General features: G+C 29.3%; 2 protein-coding genes across 2 annotated transcripts; both read right to left on the minus strand.

The window, feature by feature from the left end:
- Positions 1-1,591: 1,591 nt before the first annotated feature.
- On the minus strand, positions 1,592-4,287 carry LOC112696041 (zinc finger AN1 and C2H2 domain-containing stress-associated protein 13). The gene is made up of 2 exons (XM_025748625.3): positions 3,797-4,287; positions 1,592-2,578 (listed from the first exon to the last, which is right to left on the minus strand). The coding sequence occupies exons 1-2, from the start codon at positions 3,893-3,895 to the stop codon at positions 1,802-1,804; spliced, it is 876 nt and encodes a 291-aa protein (XP_025604410.1). The 5' UTR covers positions 3,896-4,287; the 3' UTR covers positions 1,592-1,801.
- Positions 4,288-19,059: 14,772 nt separating this feature from the next.
- Positions 19,060-24,464, minus strand: LOC112698092 (polygalacturonase-like). The gene is made up of 9 exons (XM_025751499.3): positions 24,081-24,464; positions 22,905-23,033; positions 22,611-22,781; positions 22,275-22,295; positions 21,796-22,003; positions 21,619-21,700; positions 20,632-20,740; positions 20,437-20,556; positions 19,060-19,639 (listed from the first exon to the last, which is right to left on the minus strand). Exons 1-9 carry the CDS (start codon positions 24,384-24,386, stop codon positions 19,415-19,417), a joined length of 1,371 nt encoding a protein of 456 aa, XP_025607284.1. The 5' UTR covers positions 24,387-24,464; the 3' UTR covers positions 19,060-19,414.
- Positions 24,465-26,391: the final 1,927 nt, after the last annotated feature.

Below are 26,391 nucleotides of genomic sequence, written 5' to 3' on the forward strand. Positions count from 1 at the left end.
TAATGTAGCAAATTAAATGAAGATGGATTAGTATCATATCGTAAGGAATTTTATATGTTATATTTGATATAGTTAATAACAATTTTTAGTTTTAAATTTTTTAAGGAATAACAACTTTTAGTTAAACGATTAAGGATTCCAATATTAATGAAAAGTTAGATCCTCAATTTTTTTTTTCCTGCAACATTATTCTTACTTGATGGATTAAGATTGTCTCTTCGTAAAAGTAAGTTTCGAGAACGATTTTTTGATAAATAAATTTCTCAACAACTAGACTTTGGGATTTCTTTTCCACTTCACTTACCTTTTGAGCAAGTGCAGAACAAATTTAGAGTATAGAAATCATACCTTTCACAATCAAATGCAAGATTCTCTCAAAAAACAATACTAAATAGTCTTTTCAATTGTGAATGAAGCCAACTTTCTTTGTTCATGGAAAGGGCAACAAAAGAAACCGGTTTGCATTGATTATTATTGGAGGAAACATCAAACATGCACACATGTTGCTTTCTTGCCAACTTTTGAAACAAACAAGTAGAGGAGCAATGTCTTCATGACTTATCATTATTACACAACACCACTAACATTCTAACAAGGGAATTCAGCAATTTGCATGACATAATCACCAATCCGCATGCATATTGTGGGGGAATGGTTGGAAAGTGAAGTTGCTTATTTATATTTTAGCTTAAAGTTTTTTGTATTATAAAAATGACAAATATTTATTGGATAAATTAGTCCTTTCTTTTGTTTAATATTATTATTCTAACTCATATCGCATACATCTTATGTACACGGAAATAAAGTATAAATAAATATAATATATAATAATCATTAATGACAGGGCCACATGAGTTTAGGGAACAGCATTTGGCATGCTGAGATTTAACTGTTCAAAATGATTTTGGTTGCACTAAGTCAGCATATTGCCATATTCTGATTGGTTTTTACTTTTTATCTTTAAAATTATCTTCTCATTGGAAGAGTGAGTTTCTTATCTAAATTTCTACTTTTTTTCATTTGAAAATGAGGGAAAAAATGTTGAATTTAGTTATTTCATTTGGAGATTCAAATTTATTGTGCAAAAGGTGTATGGCACTGTTAAAAGAAAGCTCTGGAGGCTAACAAACAAAAACTATGAGGATTTTAAACAGCAAGAACTTGATGGGCTTGTCTCTCTTGAAACAAACACAACTAACATGCTTTATAAATATAATGCCATGACAGATAATTAAAAGTGTTATACTCTCTTTAAGTGTTGAGATAATTTAGCATCTTTACTTGTTCTGCATAGCTGGAAGGACAACAAAGCATTCGACAGTCCTATACAAATGTATCCATAAAATATTTTGCCCCCATCTCTACGCCCATACCAAACTTACCTACATAGTCTTATACAACAGAATTTGAACCACTCAGACCATAATAATATCAACAACAATAATGATGATGATGATAAAATATAGAATTTGAAACGCAAAAAACAAAGTGCAACAAAGATGGTTCCACCACCGTTTGAAATGTTTGCATCGACAGGATTACTCAGGAATTAACCTTTTTCTATGCTAAAATTACAATTCAAGAAGTCAGATTAATTCCAAGCATGAAGAAAGAATCTATATTATCAAATAATCAAGCTGTCAAATAAGGCTAAAATTACACAACTGATCTCTCTGAACAAATTACATCTTCAAATTGGTATTGACAATTTGACATCCTTTTGCTATAAAATTTGGTAGAAAAAATGTCTATAAACTCAACAATCCAGTGCAATTTCCTCAACAGTGTCTTAACCCCACATCTAAGCTCTGGAACTACCACCATGGTCCCTCTCAACATGTTCCACAAGAGCAACTGGGTCTACAAATCCCCTACTACATTTCGGACATGCATCAATTGTCACCTTCTTTGCCCCAGGACGGTTGCCACTCCTTTCATGAACTTTTTGCACATGATCGACCAAGGTGGTGACCGAGGAAAACTTAGCACCACACTGAGGACATTGCTCCACTAAACCGTTTCTATTTCCACTGCCACTGCTTTGTCCCATCCCATTCCTTGTCGTCTGCTGGCTTTGGTTAGTTTCACCGCTCAATTTGGAAATGCCTGCTTCTGCTGAAGCCATAATACTAGAAGCTACATTAAAAAGGCCTGTTGTCCATTTAGATGATGAGGCTGAAGCCAAATTGGGTTTTGGCTCCTCTTTTCTATTTCTATTCACAAGACTCATAAATGAAAAGCTTGTTTCCAACTTTTTGGGACCAGGACACTTGTGTGCAGGTCCAAAGCGGTGCTTCAAACAATGGTCTATCATGCAGTCCCTGCACTTAATGGTGTTTGAGAATACTAACACCTCTCTGCATCCAGGGGCAGGGCATTTTTTCTTCTTTGTGGCTTTCTCATAATTTGATGGATCGCATTCAGTGTTAACATGATTCTCCCAAGTTATATTTGGATCTTGATCTGGAATTAGGCGAACTCCTTTGGCACAAAGAGGACATATAACAACAGTGACATCATGTTTGTTGGGCTTTGTACAATTATGTTTAATATAACTTCGGTGCTCCAAACAATATACCTGTTGGAGATTGGCAGATATAGTGATATAGTTAGCTCAAACAAAGTTTTAATATCAAAACGAGCAGAAAATTCATTCATAATTCGATACTTGAAGATCCTCAGAAAGCTATAATCCTTAGTCACTACTCAATATTCAAATCCCAATGAACTACAGCTGTCAAACTGCTCATTAGAATTGAAGGGGAAAAAAAGAACTTCTTGGCTAAATATGCAGCCAAACACGATGATTTTAACTACCAAATACTACATGCCTATAAATATTATCCAGTATACAACAACCTGCAGGGATTTGGTGCGAGCTTAACAGGAACCTGAATACAAGTTGTCAAAAAGGCTAAACACTATATATGAACTACTTTCATTTTCAAATATAAACCAAGCACCTAAATGATGTCTAAGTTAAAAGGCAGACAAACAAAGGTAAGAGCAAACGGATGGTGGCCTCGATATCATAACTTCAAAGTTATTTGTGTGCTGAACAAGATACCATTAGAAGAGTGTTGTTCACTTCAAGAAACAGAGAGATGGATAAAGCTCCTAACATTCAAAACAACAAATTTCAACTAACACTGACAGCACTTCTCCTGAAAGATTAAAACATCAACAAATTTACCTCCAAAAGAACTAAACAAACCCATGGTACCTGAAAAAGATATGCCTCATTAGACTACATCTTTCAAGTACCACATACTTGTTTAGTCCTTTTCAAACTACAATGTTGGTGTTCCAGTCTTTCATGAGACTAAATTGGTGGTTTTTTCTCAATTTTTGAAATAAAAGTCCATTGCTTATATGCTCATAACATGCATTTGATAAAGCAAACAATGGTCAAACTAAGATTGTTAAGTTCTAACATTTCGACAAGCATCATACCAATGGTGATCTATAAGTTCTCAGCATATCAGTTCAATAATCAATATCCACACGATCTCGTTGACCAACCATCCAGTTTAGGTTCAATACATTTCTTTCCTTCAACATTCGCATTTCAATTCAACAAACATTTCTATTCCTATTGGCAGAGAACATCTCAGTTTTCAGCTCAATCGCTAATCTCTTCCACTCTCCTTAATCAAAGTCAAAACAAGATTTCCACAAAACAAATTTCTATTTTCTAAAATCAAGGCACAAAATCGAAAAGTAACCAAGAAATGCAGGTAAAATACAACAGAAAAAAAATCATAGCAATAAAGAAAAGGAATAGAAATTGAGAAACCTGATTGCAGCGATCGCAAGTGAAGGGCAAGAAATCGATGAGCTTGCAATCGGAAACGGAGCAATGCTTGCCTAGATTAGGGAATTCCGGAGTCCCCATCCGAATTCGGATTCTAATTCGGATTCCGATTCCGATTGCAGTTCAGCTCGCTCGATCGTTCTCTCCCTCACTTCGGAGAAAGAAAGCGGATTGAAATAGGCACCAAGATTTGAAAAAGAAAAATGGAATCTGAATATTTGGGGCGGATTTTGAAATCCGCGTATATAGATCAAAACAAACTCAGAGCACAAAATCCAGGAATACAACAAAATCGGATAATCCCACCAACTAATTACAAATTCTACTATTTTTATTTTTTAATTAATACTTAATAGTAGTTATTTTTTAGAAAAACTAGCCAAAATGAATAATTCATGAAATAATTTTTTTTGTAAAGAACAAATAAGATTTTTATTTTCTATTATGCGTGGTATAATTCACGTTGACGAGACGGAGTCCAAGGCAGACCAAAACGTAATTATAATTTTTTTTATTTTAAAATATTTATTATTAGATTTAGTTATTCCATTTTCATAATTTTACTAAATTTATAATTAAATTTTTATATTATTTTTTTAATTAAGTCTGTAGTATAAAAATATTAGACTAAATTTAATATTTCTCTATAAATTAAAGGTGTTTACGATTAAAAATTTAATTAAATTTTTTACTATAAATTTTTTTAAAAAAATATTTCATTAATTTTAATATTTTTTATATAAAAAATTTAATTATAAAATTAAAAATAGTGTAAAGAGCCAATTAAAAAAATATATAAACTTAGAGGTAGCAACATGCACCCTACTCACTAGGGGTGGTAACGGGGCGGTAGAGACGGGTTTTTGCTCTACCCGACTCCGTCCCGCCGTACAACAACCCGCATAGAATTCGTCCCACTTCTACTTGTGAGTAGTAAAACGTTGAACTATAACCCGTCCATGCGGGTACCTACCCCGCCCCTATCCATTCCTATAATTATTAAAATTCAATAAATAAAATTAAATTTCAAAATTTATATAACTATCATCACATACATAACATAAATTAAAGTAAAAATTTAAATATGATACAATATTCTTAATCATTTACTAATTATTTTACATATATTATACATATTATATATTAAAATTATATATTATATATATATATATACGGAGCGGGTATTACCTAAATCCGATCTCGCCCCGCCCCTCCCAAGAACCCGCCCCGCTAAAATCCCGCCCCAATGCGGGGTGGGTAGGTGCGGGGTGAGTACCCGCAGGTTCGGGTAGTATTGCCATCCCGATACTTGCGGATATCCAACCCGTTCGGATAAGGTTGCCAATTCGATCCCTTACGAATAGAGTTGAGTACAGAATGTGTTTGAGTGCGGATTGAGTGTCAATCCTACCTAACCAACCCGCACCAGTGTATATATTATAAAAATATGTTATAGATGGTATTGAACTAATAGGACCTCTTACTCAGAATAAAAAGTCTTTATCATTGAGTCAAGATCATCAATTAATAATTTTACTTAATTTATATAAAAATCAATTCTATTTTAGTGATATATAAATATAACATTATATCACAATATTTTATTTGTGTTTGTGTTATTAATTTAAGTAAACACTTTTATGTAAAATTAAATATTTGATGATTATGTTATTTATGGGACGATTATGTTATTTATAAAATGATTATATTGTTTGTATTAAATTTTTAATTTACATGCTCATTAAGTTATATAATAATATTGTATATCCGTAGATAGAGTTTGATAGCCATAGATTGACTGCGAATAAGGTTAGAATTATATTGTTCTTAATTTATGGGTTGAGCTTTTTTTTTTTTGGACGGGACATAGGCCATACCAACCCGACCCATGAATAGAGTTAAGAGTTGAATTCAAACCTTATCCTATCCTTTCTATCAGTGTTATTAAAACCGGATCGAATCGGTCAATTCAACCAAAAAATCGGTGAATCAGACCTTCTATCGATCTAGTCCGATATTTGAACTGCATGAGATAAAAAATTGGTCAAACTCGATGAGAACCGATCCAACCGAATCGATTAGGATTTAAATTTTACCAAAATATTAGAGATAAAATTCGAATCACCCCTCTAAAAATTTTTGTTAATATGCATGCAAATTATAATATATATATATATATATATATATATATATATATATATATATATATATATATATATTATCAAATAATTTACTTGTATCTAATTTATTTTAAATTTAGTTATAAATTCACTTATTCTTAAATTAATTATATTTTATTTAACAATTATAAAGTCACTTTTTTTTCATAATTATATAATATCCATTAGTATTATTTTTCAATAAATACTTATAGTATATAATAGTGTAATAGATATAAACTAATTAATAAATTATTAAAATTTAAAAATAATAGTTATTTTAATATAAAAATAATAAAACTATTTATGATAAAATAAAAATAACAAAATATTTACTATTTTTGGTCTATATTATTTTAGAATAGATTGATATTCTTAAAATATTAATAAAAATATATATTTTAAATTTTAATTTCAAATTTTTTATTATTTTATTTTTTATTTACATAATACTGAATTAATCGATTTAACCCGTAATTCAACAATTAAATTAGTAATCCATTGATCCAATAACCTAACCGTTGACAACTATGCTTCCTATTGTGTCCCTACATACTCACACAAGGGCAACCCCTGCTTGTTTCATAATCCAATCTTAAAAGCTTTGTAAGAATCTATTCAGCCCGAATTGCCCAGAGGACTTTTTTTTTTTTTGGCATTATCTAAAAGCCTTCATATAGTTAAGAAACATAGGCTAAGAAAATTTCTTCATAATATGCCCAAACCTAAATACATCACACCTTGCAAAAAAGAAATGTATCTATTTGAAAGGTCTTCATTTTTTACCTTTGATTAATCCATCACACATATGTAAAAAAAATTATTTCAAATTTTCAATAACTCACATTTATACATTACATCCATCATTTGAAAAATAAACTATTCAATATATCTAAAATAAACATATTGAATCATACCTGAACATATTAAAAAATAAATTATTCAATATATCTAAAATATTTTAGACAAAAAATCATATCTAATCTCAATATTATAATTAAAAAAAAACATAATAATTTGATGGTCATTACAAAAAAAATAAAAACAAATACTTTACATTTATTTAGAGCAACTATTTACATCATATAACAAAAAATTACATAGATTAAGTCACAAATTCACCCACAGTACATATTTTAACTTTCAGAGCATAAAAAGTCTAAACTTCAAAATATAATACATATCCCAAAATAACATCAAAAAATTTCAAACCAACTAATGTACTATCTTCTAGTTACAGAAACTCGAATTAATTTATCCTTTTTGGAAACCATCTCAAACACATATGAATCTCTGGTTTTAAGTTTGTGCATTTTCACAAAATCTTTTTATTTAGAACCAATTTTGTATTCTCGTTCTTTGCCTTTACTTTTCGAAACATTCATTTCAAAGTTTGTAGTAATCTTTGATTTCTCAACAACAAACTTCTAATTTTTTGATCCTCCTGACATTGATACAGGATATACTGCAAAAAAAAAATTTAATTCCAAAAAAAATTAAAGTTACTAATAAATATGAAGCTATCATTATGCAAACTTACAACTCGATCAGCCTTGACATCATGTTTAATCAATGTCTTGCAATGATGTAGAATAACATATCTATTTGTTTCAGTAATAATTTATAAAAAATATTATCAAATTAAAAATGATAACAATCAAACATGTAAAATGCTGTTATACAAAATATTCTGAAATAGAAAATAATTTTTGTACCTAATACATTTTTATTGTAACAAAGTGCACTACCAATTAGTTTATATAGAGAATGACAAAAGCAAAAACTCATGTAATACCAGTATAATATTAAATCAGAAAAAAAATGAATATATCCTCTCTTTTTTGTCTTTGATCTATTTTGGACAGTGCTTGCTTTTGAATTGTTCTTGACAATTCTTTACATCTTAGGACTACAAGTGCAATTAATAAAAAAATAAAAAATAAAAAATAATTGAAAAAAACAAACAACTGAAGAAGCAAATAGCAACATGATATTATACAATAAATTATAGACATATTTAAAATAAATATGTTAATAAATATAATAATTGAAGTATAACATGTACAAAATTAATAATAATTAAAAAATGATAAATTCTAATCTTTTCATATTCTCATGCATCCTATTATCCTCTATACCAGAAGCAACATCATCCAATGCATTAAAGTAGTTTAACCCTAACTTATCCTGGATAACTTTTAACAAAGATATCCCAATAATATCTTTAACATAGTGATATTCATAAAAATCTATATAAATTGAATTATTTCGCTTATTCAGAGGAGTCATAAAAAATATTCCACTTGTGACATACATTAAACAAATCCTCACCATGCTTCTGAAGTTATAAAAAGCAAGTAACTTCTCTACTTCAAGTGAAGATATCCAGATTTTTTTTCTCGAGTTTTTATTTTAAGCTTGATACAATTGTCACAGAGATCAATTAGGACCATATCTAGCAGTTATTCTATCTGAAACCAACACATCAATCTACAAAAAATATTTATCACATACATTTAATTTATTATGATAAATTTTATTAATTCGGTTATATGTAATTTATCTATTTTTACATGATTATTAAAAAAAGTACAAATTATATATTAATTTAAATGTGTACCCGTCCTTTGTATACACCGAATGTAATTCTTGATTCTTTATCAAGTGGCCAATGTTGTTTTGTGCCAAAGAAATGCCTAAATCAACTCCATTCAATATGTTTACAACACAGAACAAAAAAATCATTAATAGAAAACACAAATAATACACTGTCTATCTTTTGCGATCACTTCTACATGCAACAACCCTCATGTTAGGAGAACAATGTTTAAAAAACTTCTTTGATTTATCTGCAAACAAATAGAAAGAAAGGAACAACAGTAACTTTTTATTAATGTAACTTTTTTATAACAAAAAATGTGATAATAATAGTAACAGTACAAACGAGTTATTTCAAAAAACGGCATTCCACTTTGTCACAAAATATATTTGGACTCCACATATTCAGACTTGGAAAATCAACTTATGAAATCAATCTTTTCAAAACCCAAAACATCACTTAATCAAATTAATAAAAGAAAAGTTACCAATAGAGAAAAGATATGCAAAAGAAAAAACAGCGAATAAAAGGTTGTGTGTTGGGAGTACAATGATCAGGCAAAACTTCACCTTGTTGTTCGATTTTCTGACAATTTAGAAGATGCTCGAGTCCTGATGACAACACGAAGTTTGTAGTCTTAAGCTGTCAACAACCCAAAGAAAAACGTTGTCTGTGAAGAAGTTGTCGGAGACATTGTTATCAGACGAGTCGCGGGTGCTGGCATGCACTGTAGTCGATGACGCCTTCATATGTGGTAGGAGGTTATGCGGTTTGACTGTGAAAAAATTGGATCTTAGGGTTTTTTGGTTGAATGAGGTGAGAAGTCAGAGAGAGATGAAGAAGGGCCACTAGATTCACTTTTGTTTTCTTTCTTTTCTTTTTTGAAGAGGTGAGAGAGTCTGTAGCTTTTGGTTTTTCTGTCTTTACCTTTTGATTATTTTTTAAAAGATACGAACAAAAATATAGGGGAGGTGATGGATTCTGATCTTGCTAAAGATGAAAATAAATTAGTAAAATATAAAAATTATTTAGATATTTTTTTATATGTGCCTAATGAATAATTTTTATAATATAACACTCTTTAAGTACTTTTGTAGCGAAGACCTAACGTTCTAACACAAATAACATATCTATATGCTTCTTACAATCCAAGTTACGTCCGAGTTCAAGTCTCAGACAGTATATACTCATACAGTGTGTGAGAGTATTATGTAGGTGTGTGATGTATAGATGTAATGTCTAAGTATAATACATAGGTCTAACGCTAAAACTCACCAGATATCATAAACAAGACATAACTTATAGGATTAAGTACTGAAATCTTCTCTAAGGTTTGGGGTGAAAATCAAAATCATCTCCGACCTTTTTTTGTTGTTAAAATCATTCTCAACGTTACAAAACATTATAAAATTGTCCTTTTCCACTTCAATTTTATTTTTTACCATATTACCCTTCATTATTAATAAAAATAATTAAAAATAATATTAAAAAATTAAAACAAACTCCCCCTTTCCTTCCGCTCCCCTCCCGTAACTCCCTCACTCCCTCACCCCACTCCCCTCACTCACCCTTCCGTAACCCCTTTAGCCCACTCCCTCACCCCCCACCCTTCACCTCCCTCAAAGAAGAAGAACAAGGCTAACAACAATAACAACAATCACCACAGCGCAAACGGCGAAGACATAATGCTTATAACGCCGATGCCAATATTCTCGGACAAGAGCGATGACATGGTAGAGATGAAGATCTGCCTCTCGAAGGTGTACAAGGCGGAGAAGGTTGAGTTAAGCGAGGACCGAATGGTGGCAGGGAGCACGAAGGGCTACAGAATGGTGAGGCCAACGAGAGGGGTGGTTGAAGGAGTGTGGTACTTCGAAATTAGGGTTTTGCATTTAGGGGAAACAGGGCACACACGATTGGGGTGGTCCATTGAGAAAGGTGACTTGCAGGCACCGGTTGGTTACGATGGGAATAGTTTTAGGTATAGGGATATTGATGGGAGTAAGGTGCATAAGGCTCTGAGGGAGAAGATTTTTCTTCTCGCCGCCGCCGCTGCCCTACTTATTCGTTTCTAGGGTTCGCCGCCACCGCTGTCGCGTGGTCATCGGGAGGGGGACTCCGCCGGCATTGCTTCTTCTTCTGTGACTGCCTTTGCTTCTTCTTCTGTTACTGCCTCTGCTTCTTTCTCTGCTTGGACTTCTACTTCTGAAATTGTAACTTAATGATTATTGAACTTTTAGATATGAAAACTGAAATTGTAGTTGATGATTATTAAATTATTGTTGATTGAAATTGATGTGATTATTAAAATTGTTATGCTTCTTCTGCTTCTGATTTTTGTGTTGATTTATTTTGTTTTGTGAATGTTGTTGTTAATTTGTTTTGTTATGAGTAATGAATGGCTATGGTGGCAGTGGTGATGGTGGTGAGAAAAGAGAGAGGGAGGAGGTGGAAGGAGATTGGGTGAGTGAGGGAGTGGGGTGAAGGAGTGAGGGCTGAGGGGGTTACGGGAGGGTAAGTGAGGGAGTGGGGTGAGGGAGTGAGGGAGTTACGGGTGGGGAAGGGGGGGAGGGGGAGTTTGTTTTAATTTTTTTAATATTATTTTTAATTATTTTTATTAATAATGAAGGGTAATATGGTAAAAAAATAAAATTGAAGTGAAAAAGAACGATTTTATAACGTTTTGTAACGTTGATGATGATTTTAATAACAAAAAAGGTTGGGGACGATTTTGATTTTCACCCCAGAGTTTAGGACGATTTCAGTACTTAACCCTAACTTATATGTACTATTTAATGTATTGATTTAATGTTGTATTCGTTTATGAAATTATCAATGTTTAATTAGTTGGTTATTATAATTTTATTAAATTTTTAATCAAGTTTTTGTATTTTTAATTAATTTTTTTATTATTTTTAGTTTTATAATTAGATCTTTATTAGTATAAAAAATATTAGAGTTAATTGAATTTTTTTTGTAAATTAAAGATATTTATAATTAAAAATTTAATTAGATTTTTTACTGTATGTATTTTGAGAGAAATATTCTGTTAATTTTAACGTGTTTAATATATGAAAGTGACCTAATTACAAAATTAAAAGTAGTATGAAAACTAATTGAAAAAAAATATATAAAGACTTAATTAAAAATTTAGTAAAATTATAGAGGCCAACAAAATAATTAAACCAATTATCAACTATACTTATATACTATATATATATAGAAAATTAAATAATTATTTTTATAGAATATATATTAAAATATAAAATATTCATAAAAAAATAAATTAAATAATATATATTTATATAAAAATATATAATAACTAATTTAGTAATTATTTTAATGTATACCTAATATTTTTAAAAATTATTTATTTTTACAATAGTACTATAAAGTCAATAAATTTTATATTTTTTATTATTAATTAGTCAGCATTAATATTTTTGTACGCAAATAACAAATCTAAAAAATTCCAAATACAACAAAGTGTTAAAAGTTTAATGTTGGCCCTGATAATTTTCTTTATACTTACACATGAACGATGAATGATTTTTTTTAAAAAGTAATTATTATTTAAAAAAAAAGAAAGAGCACAAGACAAGTACCAATAACCAATGTCTATATTCTCCAAGTTTTCCAAAGCAGCCCAATTTCCTATAATTTATATTCGTGTTAAAAATCTAAAGAAGTATTAAAAAAACAAGTAATAGTAGCAGATTAAAAGGTTAACAAAATCAGTACTATTATCTGGATTGATCCAAATAAAAAGTTTCTTAAATTATTAACAAAAATTGTGGTTGAGAAAAAAATAATATTTATTATTGGCATTGTAAATTATGTTGTGAACTTGTGAGGCTAAATAATTTTAATATAAAAAAATAATTGAGTAATATTTGAAAATAATTTTTGAGTGTATATACAAATAAGTGGACATTGCAAAGAGTGCAGTGGAACACGCAGGTAACGTGCTGAGTCAACATGCAGCATGCCAGATTGACACATGGAGTACATCCATGCAACACGCATCGTGCGTGTTTGACATGTGGCAGTCGCTGATTGGATCGTTTTGTAATATGGAACCTGCGAAGTGAGTCCTTTGCCTATAAAAATCAGAGGTCGTAACTATTTTGCTACATTGCAAGAGGAGTTGAGTCTTTTGCGAGGTGTTTTTCTCTTTTGTTTGTGTCATAGAGGACACTGCAAATATAATGGTTTACCATAATGGTGAGGTTATACGTAATATATATGAACGTGCGAACTTTGCTTGTGAGAGTACATTTTCGTTTGTGGTTCCGTGCACTATAACGTTTGCGGAACTACAGTACGAACTCTATCAGAGTATAGAGAGTGATATTTTAAAGAGGGTGAGCAACATTTTCTACTGGAGTCCAGTTGTGGTATTTGGTGGCCTGGTATAGTTTGAGGTTATGCCGATCGTGGACGAAACAAGTATTCAGCGAATGTTTCATATTTACCAGCAAACTCAGGTGCAACATCCATGGATTGAGTTGTATGAGTTTCAACATATAACTGTAGATGAGGTTCAACATGACCCATACGTGCAAAATGACAGAACTGAAGCATATGAAGGAATGAATAATGATAGCGACGAGGAGTTCAAAGCTACTTATGAAGCCAGTGACGAGTACGAGGATGACGATGGGACGGGAGGGGTGAGGCAATCGCGGAAATATTAGTGGTTCCACTCGCAGTTAGTCAACCGATAGACATTTCACCTTTTATGCGTAGCTTGGATCTTGACGCCATGTATGCACCGAAGTTTTCCGAATATGCGAACATAGGTAGGTGAGCAGTGGGTAGTATGTTTCCTTAATTTTGTTTTGATGGATCAATGAGCAACAACTTATTATTTTTATAGGTGTTGCTGACCCTGAGGCCGGGGAGTTTCGGATTGGAATGGAGTACGGTTCTAGAAAATCAGTCATTGCGGCAATTCGGAGTTACACTATCTTCAGAGGAGTCAATTACGTTGTTTACGAATCTGAGTCACAGACGTTCTATGCAAAATGCAATAGTTATGGACGTGGGTGCAATTGGCTTATTCAAGCTAGCTTGATACAGAAAAAAGCTTGCTGGGAGATTTGGAGATACAACGGAAGCCACACATGTTTCATGGGCTAATTAAGTTAGATACAACGGAGATATGGCTGAAACATAAACTGCCAAAAGATTGAATGGGCTAAGTTAGATTATTAATACCGTAAATTATTCTTAATAAATTGATACCAATACTGACCTCTTCCATGTAGTCTATGTCGTGTCTAATAGACGCCGCTTTCTTCGAAATCCATGCGTTGGTTCGTGGATGATGACTCCACCTGCAATACACAACGTTATAACAAAGTTTAAATTACGTCTTGATAGTGAAACATGAATAAAATGCAAGACAAACAACAATAAACTATGTACTGGTACTGTGTTACCTGCGTACAACCGGTATCTCAGGGGGCCCAAGCTGATGTCTCGGAATGGGCGCAAGAAATGACATTCGTTCCCACACCTAAACAAACAACAAATCAAGCAGGCCGTCCATCTCCTTGGAATCGTACCGTGATGCACGACACAATGCCTTGTAAAGATGTGCGAGAGTTACTGACCCCCAACTGTAACTGTTGATCTGCTCAAAATTCTGGAGAAGTGGTAGATACTTCGCGTGGGCATACGTAGTCGACTTATCTATGAAGAGGGTAGTTCCCAGCAGACAGAAGATATGACACCTAATGTATCGCTGAACAAAATTCCAAGTGTCTAGAGGTTGTGTGTCTCTGATATGGCGAACCCAGGACAACTTTATGTAACTTTTAGATTATTTACTCAAGACGGGTTCGGTGCCAAAAATTGCCATGCTATTGCTAACCAAGAAGTCCTGACTGCTATCGGCTAACCGGTTACAGCCTCTCCGTCAATCGGTAGGTCAAATATGTGTAACACGTCCTCCAGTATCACTGTAACCTCACTAGCTGACAATACGAAAGAATGAGTCTCCGGCTTCCACCTTTTCACAAGAACAAATAGCAAGCTGGAATGCCCTCTAATCTACCCACTCTCGATACATGGTAGAATCTCGTGGTTCGTAAAGTCTGCTCAACCGCCAGGTGCCATTGTTTCGACGAATCAAGCTTATAAGGCAGAATATTCCTGTTAGCATGGGTACAAGACAATTGAAACACAAATTACAAGTAATTAAAAATTAAAAAAATACATATTACAACTAAATAAAAATAACATTACAACATAAAATATTAATATAAAATTTGAAACTTAATATTATTAATTTCTAAAAAATTACAAAATTAATATAATCATTTTATTTTTCGAAATATCACAAAATATTATTAATTATATTACACATTCATATTAATAGAAATAACAAACTTTCATAATTAGGATGTCCTAAATAATTGATAATATGATCTTCCAGAAACGTATAATCACATACCATATTAAACGTATTAAAGTCACTTTCAGTTTAAACCTAACACTAAACCCTTACACTCAGCCCTCTCCAAACTCACCAAAATTCTTACACACTTCAAAACCCTATACCACCCACCCTCCACCCTCCACTCTCCCTCACACACAACAAAACTCCACCATCCAACAAAATTCCCTTACACACAGCAAAACCTCAACCCTCACGCACACACAACAAAAACCCCAACACCCCTACCCTTTTATACACGCCAATACACTAACTTACCCTTCACCAACATCACATGCATTTACTCAAGACACTTCCGGTTGCATATGTTATCTCCTGCATGAAGACATCTTGGGAAGCAGCAGCCTACACGCACCATGCGTGTTGCTGGGAGGCTGCCACGTGTCCTGGACCAGCCTGCGTTGCACGATCAACATGCGACTTGCATGCTAGTGGAGAGCAGTCACGTGGAATCACACAGTCTATGTGTTGCTGGGATGTTGCCACGTATCGAATTCCTACTGAGAATCTTTGCTAAAGTGTTTTTGGAAAAGTGCGCAAAATCTCTATAAAACTATCACGCATGGTGCGTGTTGAATGAGAGCTTGACATGTGGCGAATCTTTGCTCCTATTAAAGCTGCTTTGAATCTTTGCTAAAGCTATCACGTAAATTGCGTATTATCAATGTGAATATGACAAATAATCCACATTTATGTAAAGCACCACAAACACCAATATTTAATAAAAACACTACTTAATTTTCTATATTTAAAATAATTTCTGAACTTGTGATGGTCCAAGCTATGGTGATGAAGAAAAGCATAACTGTGAAGAGTGACACTACTAAAAGGGAGTGTGTCCTACACACTAGTCCTCTTCACTCCTTCAGTCATCAGATTCACACACTCACAACCATTAAAGTGTTTCTGCAACTTGACAAACCAATCCAATTTGGGACACTATTGAGGTGAATGCAGAAACTCATATATAGCTCTCTTATAATAACATGATTTATTTACATTGCTCTGGGAACATATAAAGGACAAATAATACAATACAAACAAATAACATCACCAGTCTCACACAGATTAAACATTAACATGTGACACCACATAGGACAAACTTGGGACAAGAAAATTAGAAAATATTTTTCTTCTTTTTTATTACTGTGCAATTCAATATGATATTAAGATCTCTCACTGACAATTATATTAATGAGTTAATGGGGTACTCAGAAACACTTTTGGCCTCAATATATGTCTTAGCTCCTCAAAAGTCACACCCTGCTTTCTTTCTCCCTTTTTTTATTTTTAATTTTATAAGGTGAAAAACCGTAGTCAGATAAAGTAAACAAATTTTGAAAAATTGGAACATAATCAAAGTAACAAACGGCAATATAAATCATTCATTATAGTAGCCATTGGATTCCCATTTTATAGATAATAATATAAACAATCAAATTAAATATACACTAACATCAGTTATTCATATATAATATCTAATTTTAATATATAAATAATATTTTTTAAATACAATATAATACAATTCTCATCTGATATATGTATAACATTATTACATAGTAGTCAACTTCACTTAGCAAAACTAAAACATTACTTTGTTTGTTTTACCAATATATAATATGTACTTTGGTATCAATATTCTACTTAACTAAGTAAATTAAAAGTATATAAATATACCCCACCATCTATTATATATTACAGAGTACCCTTTTTTGATGAGCATTAATTAATGATAGCAGCAAACTCAGTTTGACACTAATACTGTACTACTACTATTACTCATCAGTGTCTGAAAGTTTTGATGGTCAGTCTCATTATTTACACCATTCTACTCTCTATTTGCTATTAACTACATACTCAGCCTTATTATCAGCTTCTTGAATTTGAAAGAAAGTAGTTGTTGTTCATCAGAATCTGTATGATGGACACAACAAGGCAAGGGAGTAGTAGCAATGAGATGCAACCCTTTGTTGTTAATAGCAATAGGAACAATAATAATTATAACTACTATTCACATAGATCAATAGAGACACTTGTGGTTGTGATAGCAGTGATCACAATAGTAGGTGTCATTGCTGGAATGATAGCAAGGTTATGTGGTGGAAGACACTTCAATGGTGACCATGACATTGAAGGTTGGGTTGAGAACAAGTGTAGAAGTTGCATTGATGGAGGACTACCTCCACCACCACCTCAAGAAGAGCAACAACCACCACCAAAACCAGCAGCACCAACTACAACAACAACTGATGAAGCAGCAGCAAGTAAATGAAGAAATTAACACAAAACATTATTGTAAGTTTGTTACTACAATAATAATATATATAATAATACAAGTTCATGCTGATTATGTATGTATAGAGTTATGTTAATTAGTAGAACCTTAAAAGTATAGTAATCTACCATTGATGTTGGACTATTATTAATGCTTTAGTTGCTGTCACTGCACTTTTTTTCAATCAAGGAAATTTAATATGGGAAGTTATTGTTTTATGTTATTTATTAGTTCATCTTAATCAAGTTATTTCTCTTGTTTATCCATTACCAAAGATCTCATTATTGAGACTCTCATCTTCAAAATATAGAATAAATTTGTTTTTTTTTTTTGTCTGTTAAGTTTCTTGCTAGATACATGAACAAAATAAAATGCATCTAATTTCTCTTTAATAATTAAAAAAATACTAAGGAAAAAAAAAGATGAGAGTAAATACTCAAATTGGTTTTAAGGAATTTAAAATTAAATATTTGGGTTCTTAAAAAATTTACTCTTTAGAAGTTTTTGAAAAATTTTTTTAATTAAATTTTTTTAATATGCCTATTTAATAAATAAGTTCTTAATAAATTTTATTATAAGATAATTAGATTTTATAAAATGTCATTATAAAATAATATAGAGACCAAGCTGTTGATGATCATAATTAATTTTTAAAAATTTATAAGGACTAAAAATTTGTTAAAAAATAAGTGTATAGTCTGATTTTTTTAATTAATTTAAATATTTATTCATAAAATAGGTAGCACCTGCAAACCTAGTATGATAATGGTAGCTAGCCAAACATGCATTACTTTTCATTCATATTTTTTTCCTTGTCTCTCAAATTCCATCTCTTTAGTTTGACTATGATTGCCCATAAGCCATGCTCAAACTATGAATCCATTTTTGAGTGGCAACATTATTATTTTACCTCTTTTCTTTTTCCCCTCTTTTTAGGTACAATTCAGACATCATTCATAGTTATTAAGTGGAGCCACTTATATGATGGATGAGTAGGACCTAATATTAGTACCAAAAATCTTGTGGCGATTCCGTTGGGCCCTATATCTATAATTAACTTTTGGCATAAAATAATCTGAAATCTGTGCTCTAAAGAGTAAATACTAGAGAATAAAGATGCATGCACGCCACCAAATCATGAATTCTTATATTCAATTACACAAAGCAAAAGCTTTTATTGTTACCATAATACTAAAAAAAATATTTTATTTTCTTTAATATTTATTATTTATAATAATAATAATTAATAAATATTAAATAAAATAAATTTAGACTGTTTTAGTTTTTTTTGTTTTTTTAAATATTATTGTATTGTAAATTATATTAAAAAAAAAAGAAGAAAAAGGTAAAGCTCTTCAAGCCGTTACCTATTGCTATTAAAAAGCCTAACAAAGCTTTCAAGCTTTTCTTTCATTTTATCATGATTTCTTACCGTTGCCAGTAGTATATAATGTTTAAATTAAAATGTTGTTTAATTTCTATTAATTATATAACTAAGTGAATATAACTCAATCTTAAGAGATCTTTTTATATCGATATTTTCATTTATAACATATAACGTATATAAATTAAAAGCTACAAGCTAAGCATGATCAACGGATTGAGAAACATAATAATACTTTGGATTTTATATATTTATGTAGAATCATCAAGTGACAAATTAAATAATAATTAATAGCAATATATGTATATATCCATTTATTGGAAAGAAATAATATGGAATTTTAATATCTAGATAGTTGTTTTAATTTTACACTCTACACTCTCGAATAATATCACTAAGGATTACAGACACTCTTATTATTTATTTTATTTTGTTTTTTCTTCTACTCTTAATTCAATCAATGATACATCTATTTGAGTGTACTGTACAACTATATCTTTATTAGCATCATCATGACAATATAATCATTGTTTAAAGACTAATTTTAATTAATAATAATCACCCTAATTAACTATATTGATCATCACTACACACTACATACCCTATATGCAATGATAAAGTGTCATTGCAAATTAAAGCATGCAATGATATACATTCATGCTTCAATAATTCATGTCATGAATTATTAGTTTAATCTCATCATGGCAATTATGTATATTTCTATGAGCAGCAGCTAGGGTTAACGTCTCCATAATAAGACAACTTTACATTGTTGCATAAAGCTTCAGCATCTTTGTCTCCTTCAAAACTTTGGAGATTAATGTCCTCCAATATTATGTCTTGGCATGGAACTGAGTCACTACAATCAAACTTCACAGCCACATCTGAAGCACTTGTCCCTGATATGTTTTGGTACAACACATTTGATATCTGAACCGCTGATTTCTGTACATCCACACCAAACAAATTATGAGTATATAATAATACGGAAATATTTAGTAATAAAAAAATATTAGTAAAAAATTATCAAAATTTATTATTTTTGACTTTATTCAATGTACTCTGCAATAAATAATAAATATTAAATAAGATAAATTTAGATTATTATTGTTTTTTGTCTGATATAATAATTATAGATTTGAATTTTCTAAAGTTTGAATTTCACTTTAGAGAGTAAAGTGTGATCTCTTACTATTTATTTTATAAGTGGGACCAAAAATAAATATAAAAGAAAAATTATTCAAGGGTAGAAGATCACACTTTACACTCTAAAGTAAAATTCAAACTTTAGAGGATCAAAATCCAATAATTATTTGTATCTTCTAATTTAAGTTTCTGGTAGGACTATAAAAATAAATCGAATTTTTTAATTTATTTTATTTAACCAGCTTAAATAGACGGATTTTTTTTATTTTAACAATTTTTTTAACAATCTAATCTAAACATGTTAAGTTCAATACGGATTTTTTTTGTTGACTTTTAGGGTGTGTGTGGTTCAAGTATTACTTTGTTACAAAGATTATTCCATTCCCATGGGAATTAAAGATACCCAAAGAGAAGGTGGGAATTGAAATGATGGTATTTTGATTTCCAAGAATCAAACTTGCTTAAGAATAGTTTTTCACATGGGAATATGATATTCCCATCTTAAAATTTTTAGGAATTATTTATAATTCCTCCAACCACACACACCCTTATTGTTTTATAAGGGAATAGTTAATAAGAATAAGAATTTATATTACTTGTTTTTGGCATGACTTATTTGGTTTGTCACAGTAATTCTGGTCTATCAAAATTGGATTGGTCACATTTTCCATCACAATGTGTTTAAACTGGATGTAGCTAGCAAGTCCTGACCCTCCCTGCAAATACATACGTTATTAATTAATCACTAATAAAATCATATAATTAGAAATCATAATTAATTAGCTAATTACCTGCCATGTCTTAATTCTAACTCCATTTGTAGTTCCAGAAATCTGAGCTCGCTTCACTGTTACTCCTGAAACATATGCCTCGGAGTTTCCCTTCCCTAAGCTTCCAATACTGACAACCATTATTGCAAACTAATTATCAAGGTGTTTCCAATTGAAGCTATTATTATGAATTTAGCTATCATGATAATAGATTTATCAGTGAAAAATTTTAAATATTTTTATTTAATAAATATAAAATAAATGTATTAAAAATTTAAGGGTGTATTTAATTTGCATTTTTATTTTTTATTTTTATTTTTAGAATTTTTTATTTTTTGAATTTTGTGAAAGAAAAAATGAGAATAAAAAATAAAAACAAAAAACAGAATTTATTATTTTTTTATAAAATTTAAAAATAAAAAAATTGAAAATAAAAATAAAAAATACAAATACAAATCAAATATACTCTAAATTTTTTATATTTTCAATAAAGACTTTTTGTTTGTAATCTTAATAAGTATTCTTAGAGCATATGATAGATAAATCTTATTATTATTAATGATAATCAGTATTAATTGAGTAATTAATTATGGATTAGTTAATATGTGTTTTAAGAGCATATGATAAATTTACTGCTAGTAAAAAGTTTTAAAATGTTTTTATTTAATAATTACATTAAAATATGTTTGGTTTAGGTTTTTATTTTTTATTTTTATTTTTTGTGTTTTCTGTTTTTTGGATTTTGTGAAGAAAAAAAAATTAAAACAGGAGGTAATTAAAAACAGAAAACAGAATTTTATTATTTTTACTTTTTTTCTTCACAAAATAAAAAAAAAAACAAAAAATACTAAAGATAAAAATGCAAACCAAACCTATCTTAAATATTTTATATTTTTTAATAAAATTATTTTTGTTTTGTAATCTTAACAAGTGTCCTTAATCAGGACACATGATAAATAAACCCTATTATTATTAGTGATAATCAGAATTAATTGAATAATTAATTACCTGATACCATGGCCAGGTCCGCACGTTATATTTGTAGCTAGAATATTTTTTGATCCACTTACAATTGATATACAATCGTCACCTGAAAACATATTATTAATTAAATTCAATCAAATTAACTAAAAGATATTTGCATATATTTAATTTAATGAAGGTTAATTATATATGATTAATTACCAGTTCCTATAACAGAATCAGAGATTTGGACGTTGTGACTATTAGTGACATGAATTCCATCAGTGTTAGGGCTATCCCCTGGTGCCGTCACATTAATCCCAGAAGCTATAACATTTTTGCAACCTTGAATTCTAACATGCATTTGTTGGGCATTTGATATATACAAATTCTCAACCCTCAAATTACTGCAATTTAAGAATGTCAAAGCCTGCAATAATATAATAATAATAATGTTAATTGTTGTTATTACTATTATTATTAGGTAGAAACTCAGGTGCAGTCGACTTCACGTGAAGTTGATATCTGAGAGCCGTTAGATGAAAATTCAGTCAAACCAGTCAAATCATCTAACGGCTTTCAGATATCAACTTCACATGAAATCAACTTCACTTGAGTTTTCACCTTATTATTATAATGATTTTGAATGTCCAGTTAATATACTTGATTAATAATAATTAGTTAATAACATGTATACATACCGTAGGGGCATCCTTGCATGGCTGCAAATTAAATTAAAGAAACCATAAGTGTGGTTATTTCTTAAAAATGTGAATAAGTATAAATTAAAGAATCAGATTTTAATTAATTAATATTAATTAATTTTTTACTATAAAAATATTTTTTACTCTATTTTTTTTTAAAAACTAAAAATTCAAAAAAATTTACTAATACTGAAAAAAAAAGTAGTTCACTAGTTAAACTCATTTTCAAATCAGTTCATCATATTTAAATTTTTTTATAAGCTTCAAATTTTATAAAATGATTTTCAATATAATAAATAAATAAATCACTTTCAACATTATTATATGTGTTACCAAGGTTTTGTCCCTTTTACACGATTTTTGCCACCATATTTTGCCATTTCCATCAATGGTTCCACCACCATGGACTAATAGTTTCTTAACATTATCAAATACAAGCCAGTATTTGCTATCATTGCTATAATAATCTGATGCCTCATCTGTTGCTTCAATTGTTCCTTCAATCTGATCACAATTAATTTCAACCATTGATTCTATTAATTAATTTTCTTCACAGTGTGAATCTAATAATGATCATGTATAATAATCTTAATTAATTATTTTGAGTATTAATTACTAGCTAATTACCTGGACTTGGATGTCAGATTTGCAAGGACCAGAGAATCTGGTTGGTTTGAGTTGGTAATTATTTCCTTTAGGTACCAAAAAAATTGTCTGGGCTCTAGAACATGCTGTTTGCCATGCCTTCTCAAACGCCTGAAAATTGAGTAATATCTTTAAATACACACATTAAATAATATTATAAATAATTACTTTAATTAGTCTTTATTTTAGATATTATTATTATCACTTAGCATAATTCTTTTAATTATAAAATAAAATTACTTCTGTTAAAAATTTAAGTTAATAAGAAGAAATATGTAAATAATTATATCTCTAATATGTTTTTTCGAATAAAATTTTTTTTTAAGTTTGTTTGAATATTTTTGTATAAATTTTTTTTCTCTTTTATTTGTGTTATGTTACTTTTTTTATCTTTTAGAAAATAATAATGATTGAACTTTAAACATTTTGATCATAAAAATTCTGATATTATATTATAAAGTCATTTTTTTTTTCAAAAAATTAAGCTAATATAAAAAAACACATGAATTTAATATTCAAAATAGTTAGACAATTGAAAATTTCTTATTAGGTGTTTCAAGCATACAAAAAAATATTTGCTCTATTCAATTTATATTGTAACACATCAAGAATATTGAGCAAACATGAATTTTTAAAATTGGACAGATTAATCCATTTTGTGTCATCAATTTAATCCTACAAAAATAATGGCAGATGATATGGTGTATTATTTTTAATTAAATTTTAGGTATTTATATTGTAACAATGATTTTTAATTAATATTTTAGGATCAAAACAGGATTATAAAAATCAATGTCATTTTTCAGTTATGATACAAAACCAATAATTATATATATTTTTTGTTACAAAAATAAAATTAAAAAATAGAGCATTATTTTGGTAAATTATTATATTCTATATGTTCCTAAAAATGAAAACGTTTGTTCAATTCCATTTATGTCTTTTTATACATGAAATAATAAAATAAAGACTTGACTTCATCTTAATTACTCTAATATTACTCATCATGAATTACATTTATATATATATATATATATATATATATATATATATATATATATATATATATATATATATATATATATATATATATATATATATATATATATATATATATCTACTAATTTGAGCTATTAGGCATATATAGGTGCTTATTACCTGTGTATTAGAAGAAGCATCCCCTCCACCACAAGCTCCATAATCATTTACATTAATAACTTTACGCAAATGTGAGGAAGAAGAAGAAGAAGAAGTCCCATCGCCACCAACAACATCTTTGCTTTGCATGAATAACCCCTTGAATGTCCACCATGATCTATCATTAATATTATAATCATCTTCAACATTTGTACTCTCAACAAGTGGGCCCTTTTGTAATTTTGCATTATAACAACCAACAAAAGGAACTACTATGCTACTAACAAAGAATGAAAAGAGAAGAAGATATCTATTCAGGATGGCCATTATAATAATAATAATAAAAATAGGGTATGTATGGGGAATTTATTATTGTTTTGTTTGGTATGTGTTTGGGTCTAATGAGGGAGGAAGCTTATTGTATTTATAGAGAAGCAAGGATGAAATAGAGAGAAAAATATTCAAATATATGTTGGTTCATTCATAAATCTTTATCTACAATATGGGCATATATGGTATGGAATGATGAGATTAAGATGAAATTATCACTCAAAACCTATCCCTCTTTGTCTTTTTCACCATACCTTGCAATCACAAACATTTCATCAACTTCACATTCATGTATATATATCTACGTATTTATGTGTAATTATGCCTCAACATTATTATGTATATCCTCTTGTTTAGGGAAAAACCTTAAGAATAATATGAACAATAATTAGTATATATGTGAAGTTTAACAAAGATAACAAAAATATATTTAATTTTGTTTTACACTATAGGAGTTCATGCACGTTTGAAAATCTTAAGCTATTAACTGTGAATGATCATCACGCTTTATTTGACAAGTAGTATTAAAATGCAAAAACATGCAATTAATAAGTAGTATTACTGTTTTCATGGTATAGTATAATCTTTTTCACCAAATAATATAGGGATATAATTGCATGAAATATTCATTAATACACCAAATTAATAATATATCTATATGGATAATTATAAAGTTTACGTAAATGATATTATTAATTCACGATGCACATTACATATGTTGCGTATTAAGAAAACACATATATGTAATTATTACCCCTGTTGACACATCTGAATATATATTCTTGTTCTTTCTTTCTCTGAGTGTTATCATTTTGTGTTTCTAAAGAGTTTTATTAATTAGATATTCCGTGACATGTTTAGTTTTTTTTTTTTCATGCATTATTTTTAGTTTTAAGATATCAAGCATTGCGTACGAGTGCAAGTCACAGTAGAGTTGATGATAATCATATAGTTCATTGTATTTGTGTGTGCTGGATAATTGTGCAATTTCTTTTCAGACGATTACTGTAGAAATTATAGAATTTTAGGTATTTATTATTATTATTGTTGTTGTTATTATTATTATTATTATTATTATTATTATTTCGAATTATGGCGACCAATTCTATCTCCCTAATATATAGAAGCTTCTTTTGTTATTATTAATTTAAAGACTTAAGCTCGATAAAATTGAAAAACGACAAAATCGACTACTATTTGATTTAATTATCTTGATTTGTTAGATATTATGACATATATAGTTTCAAACAAAAATAAGATTTCACTTTTTTTTCCTTTTTTTATTTTATAATAATTATATTTTATACACACTATAAATCAATCACATCAAATCAATTATTATATATTTGTGTATATATACGTACTAATTAATTCACATCTTTTTTTAACTAAATAATCAATCAACAGAATAATCAAAGTTATTGTATAATTAAATATATAATAGGCAAAATCAAATATCTTTACAAAAAATAATTTTAGATTGATTTAGTAATTAGTTCATTAATCCATTTAAATAAGTGTCAAATATTTGAATTATGTTTTGTACATGTAGCAACTAATTAATTAACAATAAACTCTTAAATATAATGGAGTTTACATTTATGATAAATTAATTTTTAGTCTAATATTAAATTAGAAGATATTGTGAAAAAACAAAAAAAATTATAAAAGTAAAGTAAATTAGTTTATGAAATACAAAATATCATTATATTATCTTAATAAGTAGCATTTTAGTGTAAAAAATAATTAACATAGCGCATTCTAATATCAATATATATATATCTCTTTTCTCAGAATTTTTTAGAAAATTATTTTTTTAGGATTATACAAAAATTGGTATTTAATGACTAAAATTCTACTAATTTTTAATATTTTAATAAATTCAATTTATATATATTTTTATTATATATCAACCTTAATTAATATAATTTACAAATAAAATATATACATTTCCTTATTTGAATTGATTAATTAAATATTCATTAAATAATAAAACCTACAA

This window comes from Arachis hypogaea, chromosome 6, assembly GCF_003086295.3.
Source record: "Arachis hypogaea cultivar Tifrunner chromosome 6, arahy.Tifrunner.gnm2.J5K5, whole genome shotgun sequence".
Taxonomy (NCBI): Eukaryota; Viridiplantae; Streptophyta; class Magnoliopsida; order Fabales; family Fabaceae; genus Arachis; species Arachis hypogaea.